The 15690-nt window shown below is 45.2% G+C and overlaps 1 protein-coding gene across 13 annotated transcripts in view; it reads left to right on the top strand.

Moving 5' to 3' along the window:
- The window catches only part of LOC119157766, a 121114-nt gene that overhangs the window by 61667 nt on the left and 43757 nt on the right, over positions 1-15690 (top strand). For all 13 annotated transcript variants that reach the window (XR_005107646.1, XR_005107645.1, XR_005107654.1 and 10 more), the window contains one exon: positions 14826-14893. Coding sequence is in view for 1 of the 13 variants with exons in the window: in XM_037409005.1 (XP_037264902.1) it covers positions 14826-14893 (68 nt within the window). In the remaining 12 variants the exon portion in view is untranslated. The remainder of the gene's footprint in view (positions 1-14825; positions 14894-15690) is intronic.

Raw genomic sequence — 15690 nt, 5'->3', positions numbered from 1 at the left:
AGCTTCTGCAGAAAGAATCCTGCAATTAAATAGATTTGGGAAAGTTGTACAGCCCTTTGAGCATGACATCTAACTTAGAATTTAGGTGTCAAGAGGAGCGATGGAAGAGATAGCAAGCAAAGATGAATTATATTTGTAATATATGTATTAAGTTGATGACTGGACTTTCAGTTGCAGAGAATTGCACTTAAAGAAGAGAGCCTACGGAGAAATGTTTATATCCTCAGTATTTTATAATCATTTAGCAAGGTCAGAGTAGGATATGATTATGACATTTCTGATGTCTGACTTGGGGGAAAAGGTATGGCATGGTTCATCTGTTTTTACTTGTAAGTGGTTGGCTTGTTTTTTATGCTTCTGCCTTTACCTACAGCAGAAATTTATTAGACAGGATTTTGAAGTTATTAGTAACTATTTTTTCTGACTTGCCTAGCAGATTCATGTTTTTCCTTATTTGAAATGGCTAGTCTTTCTGATAGGATGCCTCAGTGCCTTTCTGAACTAAGCCCTGGCTCACTGCCACCTCACCACGGGAAGAACGTGCAGTCCAACACCCAGCCTGGGCTTGCTCCTTGCCAGCCGTCTAGCACAGTCAGGGAACAGGGCCCAGGACTCGAGGACATAATTGAGACTTATGCGAAGGGGTAGTATTGTATGCAAGCAGCCTGTCTTCATAATTTCTGAGCCCTGAGTATTCATCTATCCTGCTTTAATACTAATCTTGTTGGTAATACTGACCTTGTTGGTATTTCCGTTGTTGGCTGTTTGTGTTGCTGGACATTAAGAAAAGAATTTGCTTTCTCAGTTCTACCCTGAACTAGGAGCGAGCAGCCACCAGAAGAGGGAAGGTACATGCGAGTGTGCAGCAACAGAGAGCAGAGACACCAGCCAGGAGATGTTTCTGGGACCACGTTTCATTCCCTCAGCATTTTAAATGTTCTATTGCACCTTGGCCGCTCTTTTGCAGTGTTCCAGCTTCCCATGGAAGCTTTGTGCTATGTTCATTAGACAAGTTCTTCATACTTGTTTGGGATATTCAATACAATCTGGTTCCCTTCAGGGGATGAAATGAACATGTTTGTTGAAAAGCAGCCTCTTCCTCACCTGCACATGTTGAAACTGCGGTTCAGCCTTCTGCCCTGGCTGTATCCTAATAGGTTGTACCTGAATGTAAATCCCTTCTGCACCTTGCTACTTTTCAACATATGTCTACTCACGCTCATAATAAAGTTGTTATGAAAAAAAAGCAGCAGAAAAAGTGGCAAAGAACACGTATGTATTTTATAAAATTAAAACCTGGGGAGGGAAGGTGGGGGGTGTGTGCGTTTGTGTAAATTTAGATGTTTATATTTTCCCAGTGAAGATGCTAACTGTAGACATAGGAGAGATACTGGGTAGTAATGAGGATTTTGCCTGTCATGCTACTAACAGAAGAGCAGCTTCATGTAATTCTAGGCTTACCATTTTGGAGTTACACCTTCCAATCACAGTTTTGAATAATGGTGGTTTGACTGTAAAAATAAAGAAGCTGATGAGAATTTAGGAAGGATAGTCTTCCAAGCAGCTCTTCCATATTAGTAAATTCTAAACCCAGAAAAAACAGAAGAAGTGCCCTGCCTTGTCCATCTAGTCCCATATTCTCCCTCAAACAGTGGCAGGAGAGGTGCTGTCTAGGGAAGGTCCCTGAAAGCAGCTGCTTTCAGCAGCAAATTCTCCCTAGTGCATCACAGCGGTTAGGTTTGGGATCTTGGAAACTGTATCTCTGCTGATTCCTTGCACTTGTTGAGTTCCTGACACCTGTTGTCTACTGGCTAGTCATTTGTTCTTCCTGATGATGATTGTGTGTTTTATTGCTTATTTATAATTTCTTCCATCTTTCCTTGGATTCTTAAAACATACTGAAGAATCGGGACCCCAAAGTATTTCCATTAAGCAGCTGATAAATACTCCAATTTTACTTTGTTCTTTCTTCCCTAAACCCTTATGTAATAGATCCAGCTCATAAAGAAAGCGTACAACAGAGCTCAAAGTAGGATCCAAGCCTTTTGACTGCTAGCAGATGTACAAGACTGTCTGTCTTCAAAGGCAACGTGCTGTTTTCTTAGCTATGTGATACAGGAGGAAAATATTTTATTGCAAGTTGTCAAAACCAAGCCAGACATAGCTGCGCTCTGGTCTCAAGTCTGCTTCCTCCGTTCTCAGATATAAACCTGTGCTCAACATCACAAGTAGCTATCCTACTGGAGATAGCTACATACTTGCCACAGAAATTCAGTGCAAACTCTTGATGTGTCTTATGCTGCTTTTTTTGCTGCAGACAGAGCAGAGGGGATTACCACCTGACCTGTTCTTGGTCAAGAGCGACTGTTGACTACGAATCACAAAGGATCGGACTCTTTAGGAATCAGTCTCACCTCTCAAGAGGTGTACAGCATGTTTGTACAAACAGAACAGATTATTTCTACAAGCATGAATGAAATTGTGGGAGCCCTTTGCTAGATAGGAAGTGCTATTTTGGTCCAGTCTTTCATGGTCTTTGATAATAAGGTAACAACTTGATCCCTCTGCATTTATTTATGAAAGTAAATGGAGGCTAGGAATCGACTTTGGAAAGCTTTTGGTGCTGATGCGGTATTGCTTCTAGAACAGTTGCTCACGTGATACTTCTAAAAAGATGAATCAGCAAAAGTACAAAAGGCAGCATGCCAAACTGTTTTCTGTCTTCTCCTGTTGGCTCTTAGGTGCAAATTTTATGATAGCAGTAGAGGAGGCTGATATGTCAACAGCTTTCAAACATGAAGAAGCTGCTGCCAAGGAAGGGAATAATCTGTTTTCTGTGTTTAAGAATTAATGGCTTAAATTTTATTTAATCTGCAACCTGATCCTGAAGTCTGTGGACCTGTGGGGTTCTTTTTAAAGCTATAGTCCATTGGTAAGTGTTAGCACATGTGTGCATTCCCCAGTTAAGTGTTCATATTGTGAACCACTTTTTGGTTTTCATCTTCAGGATTTTGGTTGTCATCTTCAGGAACAAGGTCAAACATAAACAGACAAATTCCTCTGGAGGTCCTTTCCACCCTCAATCATTCTGCGATTCTGTATTACATCTCTTTCTGGGAGCTCAGAGACATCTTTTTAGAAGGTGGTGGCAGGGAGAGACCAACTTTGGGCCATCTTTGTCCCTGCCCATGGCAAGGGGAGGTGGGCTAGATGACCTTTAAAGGTCCCTTCCCACCCAAACCATTCTGTGATCTGTGTGTTTTGCACCAAGGATACTGGCGTTTTGTGGCCCTTGGCATGACTTTGAGTAGTCTGATGCACGTTGCCCTAACTTGTAATGACTGTTTAGGTCCCTGTAAGCTGAGACATTAATTGTGCTAACCCCTTCCTTTATGCTGTGATAAGGGATAGTAGCACAAGCTACTACTAGCTTGACCTTGTATGTAGGACTCCCTGTAAAACAAACCAAGGCTCAAGATCAAAGACATTAGGGAAACCTGGGCATTTTAAGTTTAAAGAATTATTTGGGGTAGTAAAAGGCATTTTGGGAGTTTGATTATTTCTGTAATAGGCATCAATATAATTCCAATTCCAAAGAAGGGCTTTAAATGTAAATGTTGCAGGGAGAAGCTGGCAAGTGGAATTTTTTTTCTGGCAGCTAGGTAAGAAGAAGGAAAAACAGTTATTGCACTGTCATTTTAGTCGTTGAGGAGACCCTGCATTACCTGCTATATTACTGTCCCACTGGTCTCGCTGTAGCCAAAAGGAGAGGGAGCTACACTCAATACGTGGAGACAGCTGAAGCTTTAGACGTTTCTTCTCACTTAATGTTTGCTTTATCCCTCATGTTCCTTTGCTTTGTATTTTATGAATCTGGCATAAATCTGGTCATAGAAACCGTTAAAACCACAGTGGCAAGGAGAGACAATGCCATGCCAAACCATAGCATAATTTCGGTGAGACTTTGTCAAGAGTCTGAAGCTGTGTTACCTGAACTCTCTTTTCCCCCTCTCTTCCTCTTCTCTTCCTGTATGTTTTTCTTTGGTTTAAAAGGGAGGAGAGTGCCGTCTTTAACAGTAGCTTCTAAAACTGTCTCTTCTTTCAGTAAGTACAGGTGATAGATCTTTGATAGCTCCTAAAAGCACATTGATCATTTTCAATTTGGAAGCTTTTATATAATAACACTGTGTTTATTATAGAAGACAAGTTTGGGGATGTTTATTGAGTTACTGCCTGTTAGAAAAGTGTCTTATAAGTTCTCTGTTATGCTGGGAGTCCAAAGCTCTGTCCCACTGCACATGAACCCCTCTACTCCCTAGCACCAGCTCGGGCTCTGGTTCCAAGCATGACTACCTGAAGCTCTGCTCAGAGTTTCTCAAAGTCCTCCACAAAGATGAGAACTCTCAGACAATATGAATATAGGAAAATGATGGATCAGGATAAATCAGGAGCTGGCTTAATCATGACCTGTTTAACAAGATGCGGAAAAATTCCTCTGCAGGCAGTGATAAGGCAGCTTGTTCACTGCCAAATGTTCTTTCCAATTCTCTCATTAAAAAAACCCCAAACTATCTTATGTCATAAAGCCCAAGTGCCTTTGCAGCAATGCCATCCAGGGGCTAATCAGGTGTTGCGGAAAGGATTGTCTTGTAGTCGTGCATTTTTAAGGTTACCTCATTTCTGTCCTCACAGTGTAAACATTTAAATATTCATGGTCTTTGCTGTAGATCCCTTCTTCAGAAACTTGGGATGCAGTTCCTGGAGCTGTTTAAACCTAGATAACAGACCATGCTAAAAGGGAGAGTTCCATCCCTCCCATCTTCCCTTCCCTGTCTTGGAATTTGTTCCTGCCTCTCCGTTGTACTGGCACTGGTGCTCTCTCAGCTGCACCATGAGCCAGATCAGAGAGGCAGTCTGGCTGTGAGCTGATGTGGGGTAATGTCATGTGGGAGATGGCAGGACATCCCCCTCCTCCTCCTTGGAAGTTATCCAGGTATATTACATTAAACCCACGGTAAAACCACAGTGTGGCGTTTGATGAAGGGTGCAGGATGCTCAGTGTTCGCTGCTTTGGGATGGAGGGATGGCAAGGTGGACTCTAAACTATTTTCAGTGCTCAAGGATTGCAGTGTTAAAGTGAACAGGTAGCATGATAGACATACATCATGTTAGCAAACGGAGTGCTCACTCCCACATGCTCTGGGGGGATGCAATGGTTCTGTGGGACACGTGCCAGGTGCTTCATGAGCATCCTGTGACCATATATCTGGCAGGGCAGGCAGAAGTAGTGTGTTAAGCAGTAGCCGCACTCGCAGGCTTCCGGGATGACAAATATTCCTTAAAGGAGTCCATTAAAGTAAAATAAACCCATCTTAATGTACATAGGGAACATATATAACAAAATATATGAAGCACAAGTGTGTATTTGCTGTATTTAAAACCTGAATTAGTGAGGCATAGCATCTCCTTTCTGTGAGGTACATTCAGAGCTGCTCAGTGGGAGACAGTGCGCCTTGAGACAATTTGTTGTCTTCTGAAATATGTTCATATTGTGAGTTAGCTATGTAAGATACAGGACAACAAGTACTTGATTTCATTGAAATGTGATTCATCTGGTCTGTTGAGTATGCACTTTACTGCTCTAGACTAGATAGCCTTTCTAAGCTTGAAGCTATGTGAGAAAGTTTTAGATTTTAGAGGCTGACTGTCCTCTTACTGTCCTCCCAGGGCAGTTTTGCTCTGCACTTCCACAGCCTTTGGAGCAGCTGGTCTCTAACCGAGTCTAAACAGCTCATGTTCCATTGATGAAGTCCTGGCTGCAGACCAGGAATGACAAACAGGCTTTGCGTGTCTGTGTGGGTAGGAAAGATGTACTTGGGAAATTTGCAGTGACTTAGATGTAACCTTCTGAATACCTGTAAAGGCAATAGCATGTTCACTGAGTGCTGATCGAAATAGGCTAGGCTCAGCATGATGCTGTGTTCATATGGCAGTTGTCATTACCTTACTCCTAGGGTCTCCTGGTCTGAGTGATGCAGATCACTCACTAATGCTTAGCATCATATAGAGCATCTGCAAAATGCTTACTGGAGTAGCAGTAACCACACCTTTAAATATCACCTCTTTGTGATTCAACCTGTATATCTGATGCTTACTTGAGCACACAGCTGTTTAATCCATACTTAGCTGGAATTCCTCACCCTCCATCCTGCAGGTCATAATACTAGCAAGTGGGAATTTGATAATAAAATGTACAGATAATTCTGATTCTGCAGCGTTCTCTCTGAACATTCACACAACTGCCCTGACTTCTCTGCCTCTTCCTAGGGCCTTTAGGAGGCAGATGAATGAATGCACATGGCACCTCACAGCCTTTGCTCTGGATAGCACTGGTATGGAGGCATGTCCATCCATGTGCCAGACACCTAGTGGTACAGGGCATGTGTCTTGCAAGTATGACAGCACATGGAAAGGAGTCTTGAAAAGTCAGGTCCTGAAGTGATGCGCTGTGCACACCTTATTCCCAGTGCAGGAGCCCCTTCAGTTGGGGTGCTATCTGTCCTGAAATGTTGACAGCAAAGCTTGTCTCCATGTTTGTGGAAAGGTAATCTCCAATGAAGGAGATCTGCTTGATGGGACTGCCCATGCACAAGCAGAGCTTCAGAAGCAGAAATCTTCCAGCCTGTTTGCTGGAGCTGGGCAGCATGTTCTCTGCCTGTTAGTGAGGTTGTAATGCTTTGTTTATTGAGATAGTGTTGCATCATCATAAGGACCTTCTCAAACACTTAGGAAAGGGAATCGGTGTGTGAATTGTTCCTGTCAGATCTGTAGGGTAAGGGGGTAAACTCAGTGGGAATGTCCTCCACATCCTGAAGAAGAAGGTAAGGTGAATGCTTTGGGGACAAGGGAACTGGTAACTTTGCAGCAATTAAGGCAGGTGCCAGTGAGGCTTCAAGCAGGGATGTGACTGGGAAAAGAGCTTACAAAAGAAGTACTAGTAATCTGCCCATCACGCTCGTCTGAAAGTAGAACAGCGTTACTCCATCCACACCTAGGGAGCAGGAAAAGCTGCAGCCAAGTCCAGAGTGACATAGCTACAGCAGACAAGTAGAAGTAAGCAATGAGATTGGCTATAGGTGTCAGCATTAGAAACGCGTGCCAATGTTGAAGTGTGACAGTGGCAGATAAGGATGGAAGGACAGGAGCTTCAGGTTCAGCAGTGCTTATTGTTCAAGCAATAGCCACAAAACCCACCAAAATGCCTGGGTGGGAGGAAGAGAGTCAGTAATGCAGAAGGATATTGGGAGTTATGAGTGCTGAAGGGAGCTTGGAGACAGGGAATAAAGACCAAAGAAGCAAAGAACCGAAGAAGGAATACTTGAAAAGTGTGTTAAATCCTGGGTCAGTGAGTTATGTCATGAATTGATGTGTCCTGATGGCCCCATGGGACTGATATAGGAGATGAGCACAGTACTGAAATCTGCAACAAAAACAGACAGACCTTTGTATCCTGCAAACAGCTCTACTATGAAATGGAGGCAAGACCCTTGCTACAAGTTAACCCTAAGTGCATTGCAGCATGTTCTGTGATTTTAGGATTGCAGGGAAGGAAGGTGATAGAATAATACTTGGTAAAATCACTGGCATAAAGAAACCTATTGGGGGGTGTGTGTGAAAAATTTCGCGGTATGGAGAGACATGAGAGCTGGACTGCAAGAAGGGAGAATGTAGTAATGGAAAAAAGAACAGTGAAGCTCAACTGATCTTGTCTTGGTTTGGACATCATGCTTAAGGATTCTTGCAGCGCTCAGTAGCACTTTGTGCAGCTGGTGCAGATAGCTGTGGCTCCACCAGCACAGGAAGAGCAGTACTGGACTGGTTATAGCGCTGGCAGGGACATGGCACACTTTCCTGGAGACACCCCCGGAGGTAATGGGCCCTGGGCTCTCAAGAGAGGGACCATTCAGACAGTTCATCTGGAACTAATGGGTTTTGTGCATTTGGTTGGACTGTGCTTTTCTACATACTTTCTGTGTCAGCCCTGAAGTCTGGTGAGGTCTGAACTACACTGTAATCATTTCCACACAAGACAACAAGGGTTGCTCTTTAACCCAAAATTTAGCCTCATATACTCTTCCATGGCAAATAAGCTTGAATAATTCCTGCATTTTAACAGTAAGAAAAGTATTTGTCTTAATAACATTTCAGAGGATTAAAATCTACCACCTGTGTAAGCTGGCAAAATGAGGTTTCTGTCTATATCCTGAAGGAATCTGCCTTCACCAACCCCAGTTCTTAGCCTGCTTATTCCTATGTTAGTTAAAGGTGGCACTTCATAGGGACTTAACTGAGGAGAGGAAGGAGGCAGCAGCTATGCTCTTCCTCCTGTCCTTGTCTCAGCAGACAAGACTTTGGCTTGCTGCCTTGGGAGGATGATGGTCACTGCAGTGACTGTCTGAGGAATGGGATTTGTGATCGACTGGGATTTTTCAGGTGGGTCTGAGTCCTGCTGGCTTGCAAAGAGAATGAATTCAAAACAATCATGAATGTCTGGACCATGTGGGAGCTTCAGCCATCCCACCAGACTTGTAATTGTGGGGACAGCTATAGGGATCAGCTTTGGCATGGCCACAGGTGTCAGCTCATCTTACATTAGAAGTAATTTTTGGGCCTTGGGTTGGCTTCACAGAAACAAAAAATAATCTGGAGAGTCTTTCATCTCTGCTAGTAATAAAACAGCAGCACCCCCCCCCAAAAAATTACTGTGATGAATGTCTGTATTCTGTTGAAAAATGAGACCTTTCTTTTTCACATAGGAAAAAATGCATACTTTTATTGTAAATTGTGGTTTCCACCAAAGACCTGCAAGCAAAAAGGGTGTTCCTCTCCTCATGGGCTACAGTGTATTTGTTCCTCTAGTACAGTCTCTGAAAATCTTAGTTGTCCTTTGTAATTGTGCTGTGTCTGATGGAGGGAGCTGCTTTTCTCCAACCTTGAGTCAGGCTGGAGCCCTTGAGTCGCCACTGAGGATTGCTTAGAACAGGGGAAGCTGGTGTCGGGGTATCTACGCCTTTTCTTTAAGGGAGGGAAGAAAAGGGCTTTGCAGAGAGGAATTTCAGTCTGAACCACAAACTATACATTTTGTTTGAAATGGAAGAGTAGGTGCCATGAAAAACTGATGAGGGAAGTGCCTTGAACTCTTTGAAAATTCCTGAACTTCCTATTAATAGATCTCTGTTTAAAATAATGTGAAAAAATTAAATCTCTCTAAGGCATTGAATCATGTGCATTCCCACGAGTGCTCAGCATGTGTCTGCACTCCACATATCTCATCAGATACTGTCCCTCCCATATTGGCTCCAGGCTTAAATTGCAGCAGGAACCTTGGTGGGTCCTGCAGCATCTCAGCTTTGGAGATTCATAGCTGGCTTGGTGATTTTATAAAACATTTGTGTTCTCCATACTTTATTAGTCACTGACAGACTCATTGTTTATAACATACTTCTCAGCAAGCTGTTTGCAACTCATCGCCCTGCTTGCTTTATAGTCTATAAATATTTAATTCTTTAATAAACTGCTTATATGTAATATCAAATGACTGATGTACTTCTTTCCCCTCTTCAGCAGTGTTACTATTTGCAAAACAATTATTTTGTTTTTTTAAATAGCAATATGTTCTATAAATGCTTGAATTTCCTTTTTCTAGATAGCAATTTCTTCAGGGTATTTGGTCAAATTGACAAGCAGAGCAATGGTTCCTGTAGTGTTATAAGAGCTTTCCCTTCCTAAAGCCTCCTTGAGGAGATTCACTTCCAAATGGTCACAGACTTCTTTTAAGAAAATGCTTGGGACACTGGAGGTAATATTTCACACCTGTACATGTCAAAAAGCAGCAGTAGCCTCCACAGGCCAGAACACCTTTGCAGAAACCGTGTGAGGACATTGTGTTGTGCAGAGCAGGGTGCCCAGCCCTTCAGCATGGGTATCGTAGCATGAGCATCACTGCCTCTTGCAGCATCACCACCTCCCCTGCCTCACCCATGGACCTGTTGCATGTATAGCACACTCTGTGCTCATTTTCCAAGCTGTAGTCTCCTTCCAGCTCCTCTTTGGGAGCACTTGTAAAAAGAGTGACTCTGACTTTTGGTCCTAAGCTGCTTGACTCTGTCCTTCCCTGGGGGGTTTCTCCTACCAGGAGCAGACAGCAGGCTGCATGAAGTCTTCTGGCAGTTCCCAACCTCTCCTTCCCTTGGCCTTCCTCCAGTAATGTTGGATGCTCTCCTGCATGTGATGCGAGTAGGAATCTTGAGGACTGCAGGAAGTGTCAGCCAGGTGAGGCCACTGCTAGATCCATTGATCTGCTTTGCAGCCTGCTCCACGTCTTGGTCAGGAAACCCTCCTAAGGTTTAGCAGCAAGCTCTGGTTGGGGTGGAAAGGCTGCCTTGGCTACACTGAGACCCACAAGCCCTGCTGTGCTGTGCACTTAGGGTTGCCTGCCAGTGGAGGCACAGAAGGGGGACTGTGAGACTGCACCACCACCTCTGTGCTTCATAGCCTGTTCTTCAGTCCTCATCCTCCTCTCCAGGGCAGATTGGTGTTTAGGCTCCTGCCCTCGTAACCCCTTCCCTGATGAGTAAGACTCATGGTGTGCAAAGGCACTGTTCAGGATTGAGGTCCCTGCTGTGCTGCCAGGGCAAAACCAAGTCGGGGGAAGGATTTGATACCTGGAACGATGACAAGGGCATGGCACATGTGTGGCCCTTCTGTGGAGTCAGTTTGTGCTTGTTTCAGTTATTCCATATTCCCAGGCTCCGTTTGGCCTTTGACAGACAGCGTCTGTACTAAGCTGTTTTGAGGCTTGTGGCCAGAAGGACAGGGCAGGGTTGGGCAGCACCTTCTGGGTTGCTGTTCCACAAAGTCCACACCAGCAGTGCCACTGTTCTGGGGTCAAGAAGCAATTGGTTAGGGTGGATGGGGTGGAGGTGATCTGCTGAGATCACTCCAGCTGATCACTGCTGCTCAGTTTCTTACAGGGCTTTGGGCTGCTCACTTGGGTCTGGGTTGATTTTAGCACAAGTTCCTTTTCATCAGGGCGGCAATATCTCTTAGCCATGCCTTAAAGAGGGCTGTGTGGTCATGGACCAGGATATTCACATCTAACTTCTGAGTTAGGCTGATGATTGGGTTATCCCTTGTGTCCTGAATTTTTGCACGCTGTTTGAAACTGTGAGCAGAGAGAGCCTGGGCTTAGGATTGTTGCCCAGAGGCAGTGCTGATGTCCTATTTTTGATCAGAACCGGCAGTCTGTTGCTGTCTACTCGGTCTCCTGGGTGCCTTTGCAGAAGGGTGTGTGCATGTGCTTGACAGAGATGCATCTGTTGAGATGCAGAAGGGACTGGGGGCAGATGATGGCAAGATGGGCCTGTGGTTAGGAGTCTTTAAGCAGCATCGGGCAGCAGCTTTCCTCTTTGCTATGGGTCACTGCATCCTCTGCACACCGGTCCTTAGAGAGATACAGACTAGAGCATAATCCTCCTGTCTGGGGCTCTCAGTGCTCCCTCTGTGATGGGGCCTGCCTAAGGAGACCTGGTTACTACTGTCTGCTTAGAGAGGTTTGCAGCCTCCTTTGGGCAGGTTCTCATGTCACCTCGGTGTCTGTGACAAATGGCATGCCTTTAGAGGCAGCGGGGCCACCCCACTTGGACAACTGAGGATCTGCTTAGGAGTATTTCTAGAGCTGCAGGTAAAGTCTGTGCATGCCCACAGCGTGGGAGGAGAGGAGAGCTCCTCTCACAACAGGTCCCATCTGCAATAGTCTCGCCTCTCCCTTTTCGGGCAGGGAGGAGAGCGATGCTCCCTCCCTGGAGACCAGGTCTGGCTGCGGCTTTGACCTTACCCATGACCGAGGGTGTGGTGGAGGCTGAAGAAGCTGTGAAGGCAGAGCCATTCAGGACCAGTGCAGGGCAAGCACACAAGGCACAGACCTTCCGAAAGCTGATGTCTAACACAGCTGAAATTAGGGTGTGGCTGTTCGCTGGTGGTCCACTCGATCTTACTTTGTTCAGCCCTTGCTGATGCATGTAGGTGCAAACCCCTGGCCCAGAAGAGCGCTCTTAGCAGAATAGAGTAGCCAAGAAGATCTATTTCCACATGCACATGGAATTTTTGTACTTGTAATATCTTTTTTGTACTGTTCACTGCTCTAAGAAAAATGTGTACAGGTGGACCTGGCCAGCTCCTGGCTCTCCGTCCCCCTGGCAGTCTCCCTGATGGCACAGTGGCCAGGAGCTTCTCTGCCCCAGGCCCGGCTGCACTGAGCCCCATGTCCCGGTGTCCTGCAGTGGGAGCCAGCATGGCAGGGAGCTGCTGGGCACTGCATCAGAGCTCAGTACCTTGGGAAGTGCATACAAGCCTGGTACCAACCAGCGCCTCAGCACCAGCATGCTGCCGTGTTGTCACTCCACCCTCAAGGATGTAGTCAGTCGAAGCCCTTCTTTGCCAACGAGCTGTGGCACTTAACACATTCTGCCTCTGGTTCCTCTTCTCCTGTCCCCCTCCTACCACACACTTCACTGAGATTTCTGAATGAAAACTGGGAATTGTCCAGGCATCCAGCTCCCAGCGCTCTTGAGTCTCCAGGTGGCAAGCTTGCCTGGTGCCCTGGCTTAAGAATGAGTAATGATAAATAAGTAAATCACACCGTGGGCTGTGCTATTCTCTAATGAGCCTGTTCGTCCCGAGCACGGTGCAAAAAACCCTCTTCTCCTTGGTGATAACCTTTCTGGGTATTAACATTATGCATGTATTCATGTGACTTCCTCTGCCTCACCGCCACCTCTTCAACTCATTTAAATAAAAATAATTTATGTGGACATTCCTTCAGTCAGGATCCCCCCCCCATAATATTTCTTTGATGCTATGCACCCAAATGGGGTCGTTATGCTTTTGCATATCATTAGGGCTTTATAAAGAACAACCAGCGACATCTGCATGTGCCGCAGCGCTACAGAGATGGGGGGAAGAATACGGAAAACAAACCCCAAATGAGCTCCAGGCTCATCTGGCTCTGTCTTTCCTCAGTGCCTTCGCCACCAGCATGGACACAAGTAATTGTACAGTGTAATCACATCACGGCTCATCTGAATATTCATAACCAAGACAAAGACTTGGAGGAGAAGAAAAGTGGGGGAGGGAAAGGAGGAGAATTTAAATATAAAGCAGCATTTCATTTTGAAGCAAAGCTCTGCATTCAGCTCAAGAGATTGTCTGTCTGTCTGCCATTCGAAAGCGGTGGGCAGTGGTAGCATCGCACACGTAGCCCCCTCCGTGGAGAAAGAAAATAAAGCACAACAACAAACAGCGACAGAAACTGCCCCCCAGCGAAAGTGATATTTGAAGAGTCGCCAACGGTGGCTAACCAGCTGCTGTTTTTTCCAGGAAAGAAACAGTCTATTGAGGGAGCTTTATAAAGACCCCAATTATATGTTGTGCATGTATAAGATCTACAAAGAGCCCACTGTGTTCCTCCCCCCCACAACCACCACCTTCTCTTCCTGATCAGTGCCAGTGGAGAAGATCTGAGCTACCAATAATTGATTAATCACTGCAGCGGTGGACACACCCCTCTCCAAAATAAAGAGAGAAGAAAAACAAACACAAAAAGAGGCAACTGTTTGCTAATCAGCGTGTAAATTACCGCTGGTTCCATCCTTCTTTGTACCTTTAAAAAGGAAAGGAAAAGAAAAAGATAAAGAGTAGAGAAATATGATCCCCATCTTAATGATATGTTGTCTTCATTCTTTTTGTATTACTCTGATATCCTTTACTAGTATTAACCCAGAAGTGTGATGTTTTGTCGAAGCTGTGGCTGGGTCTGCCAGTTCGTTCCCCAAAGAGCTCCTATTTCCATTCCACTGGAGCTTATATTCCTTTAAATGTCCTAGCGCAGCATCATTTTCCCCTTTCTAATACATCACTCTGCTGGAATTAGAAGAATCCAAGGTTATATCCAACTTCAAAGGTTTCCAAGTCATCATGATTTTAGTAAAAGTAGAAGACAGATCATGGAACAAGTCCCTGGCTTTTGAAGATAGGCATCATAGGGACCTTCCTCTCTCTGTCTCTTTCTCGCTCTCCCTCTCTCTCCCCCCCAACTTTGTACCTCTCCAGAATGTCCCGCGCTAGCGCGGTTTAATGATATGCAAATGAAATATGCATAAAACCATTCTACTGTATGATGATTAAACACTGGAGACATTAACCACCGACGCTTCACTGTTTGACTATAATAATCTTTCCCGAGCATCCACTTTGATTGCGGAGTTATGGAAACCCGTAGCAGTTGGCAGAGAGAGTAAGAGAGAGAGAAAGAAGGAGAGATGCAGGGATGCATCACCCATCTCTGCATTTATCCCACTCCAGGAGACGTTTCCCCCCCTTTGTACTGCGTTCCTACTGCTGTCTTTTGTAATCCATCCATGCGGTCGCACCAGGGCGATTAACGGGAAAAAAAACCTCTTTTCTCTTAATGTTTCAAAGCTCATTAGCCAAACGATTATTCCTCATTAACAGCGAAAGCTCATTCATTAAAAGAAAAAATATGCCCAAAAGATGCCAGCGCTGTTAATCCATGAGCCTTGTAGCTGGGCTGTAAATCCCATGCGAGTATTTCCATGCAGAAGGGAAGTGCGCCAATCCACAAAAAAAAAAAAAAAAAAACACAAGCAAAAAGAAAACATTTTGGTGTGTTTTGTAAAATCCGCAAGAGAGGCAATTAATATTCCCGTTGTATGACTTTATTTTTTGTCTCTCCCTTTTGTTTCCAGTGCCCTTCCCTGGCTCGGCGCCTGGTGCCAACAGAACACCTTGCAGGATCCTCAGCAGCGCAGACAACGTAAGTAGCCAGCTGTCCCTTGACGCCCTCTTCCAAAAGCCCCAAGCCCTCCGGACCCTGCAGGGCGCCTGTGCGGCTCTTTCCCTCGCTCACCCCTCCGGAGTGCCACCTGGGTTTCACAAGTAGCACCTTCCAAATCTCTCTGTCTTCAAGTTTGTGCATGTCTGTGTGGCATCCCTCCTCCTCCTTCACTCCCATAGTGGATCTTGTAAAGGGCTTCAGATCGGCCCCATTCATCTCCCTGGTGATAGCAGTGAATGTAGATAAATCTCTGACTGCCTGCTTGCTGCTGGAGTATGATTTTTATTTTGTCTTCGGTGTATACCTAGGTCAAAAAGTGGGATGTATACTGACGTTGGGTGAGTGTGTGTCTGTGTCTGTGTCTTTCTCACTCCGTCTTTCTCTCTCACCCAAGCACACAAACATACATCTCCCTGCATGTGCATCTATGTGCAATACATGCGTGCACACAAATATATACCCCCACACAGACGTATGTGTTTACACACAGAAGTATACACACATCTCCATCATACACACCCCCACACTCACACATCTAATCTGCATTTATCTGAGGCATTGTGTGCATATGTGTATGTGTGTCCATACACACACTGTTCTGTGTGCGTATGTGCATACACAGGCATCTCTCGCTACACCGATAAACATTCCCTCTCCTCCCAGCAGAGGCTGTATGCAGCTGCGATCCTGCCCTATAAGAGCGGTATTCCTTCCTTCCTTCCTTCGGTGTGCTATTTGGAGACCTTCGTGCTCCCTTCTTGGAGTCTCCCGAGCTG

This window comes from Falco rusticolus, chromosome 15, assembly GCF_015220075.1.
Source record: "Falco rusticolus isolate bFalRus1 chromosome 15, bFalRus1.pri, whole genome shotgun sequence".
Taxonomy (NCBI): Eukaryota; Metazoa; Chordata; class Aves; order Falconiformes; family Falconidae; genus Falco; species Falco rusticolus.
Note: the sequence above shows the minus strand (reverse complement) of the source record. Positions and strands in the feature narration are given on the sequence as shown.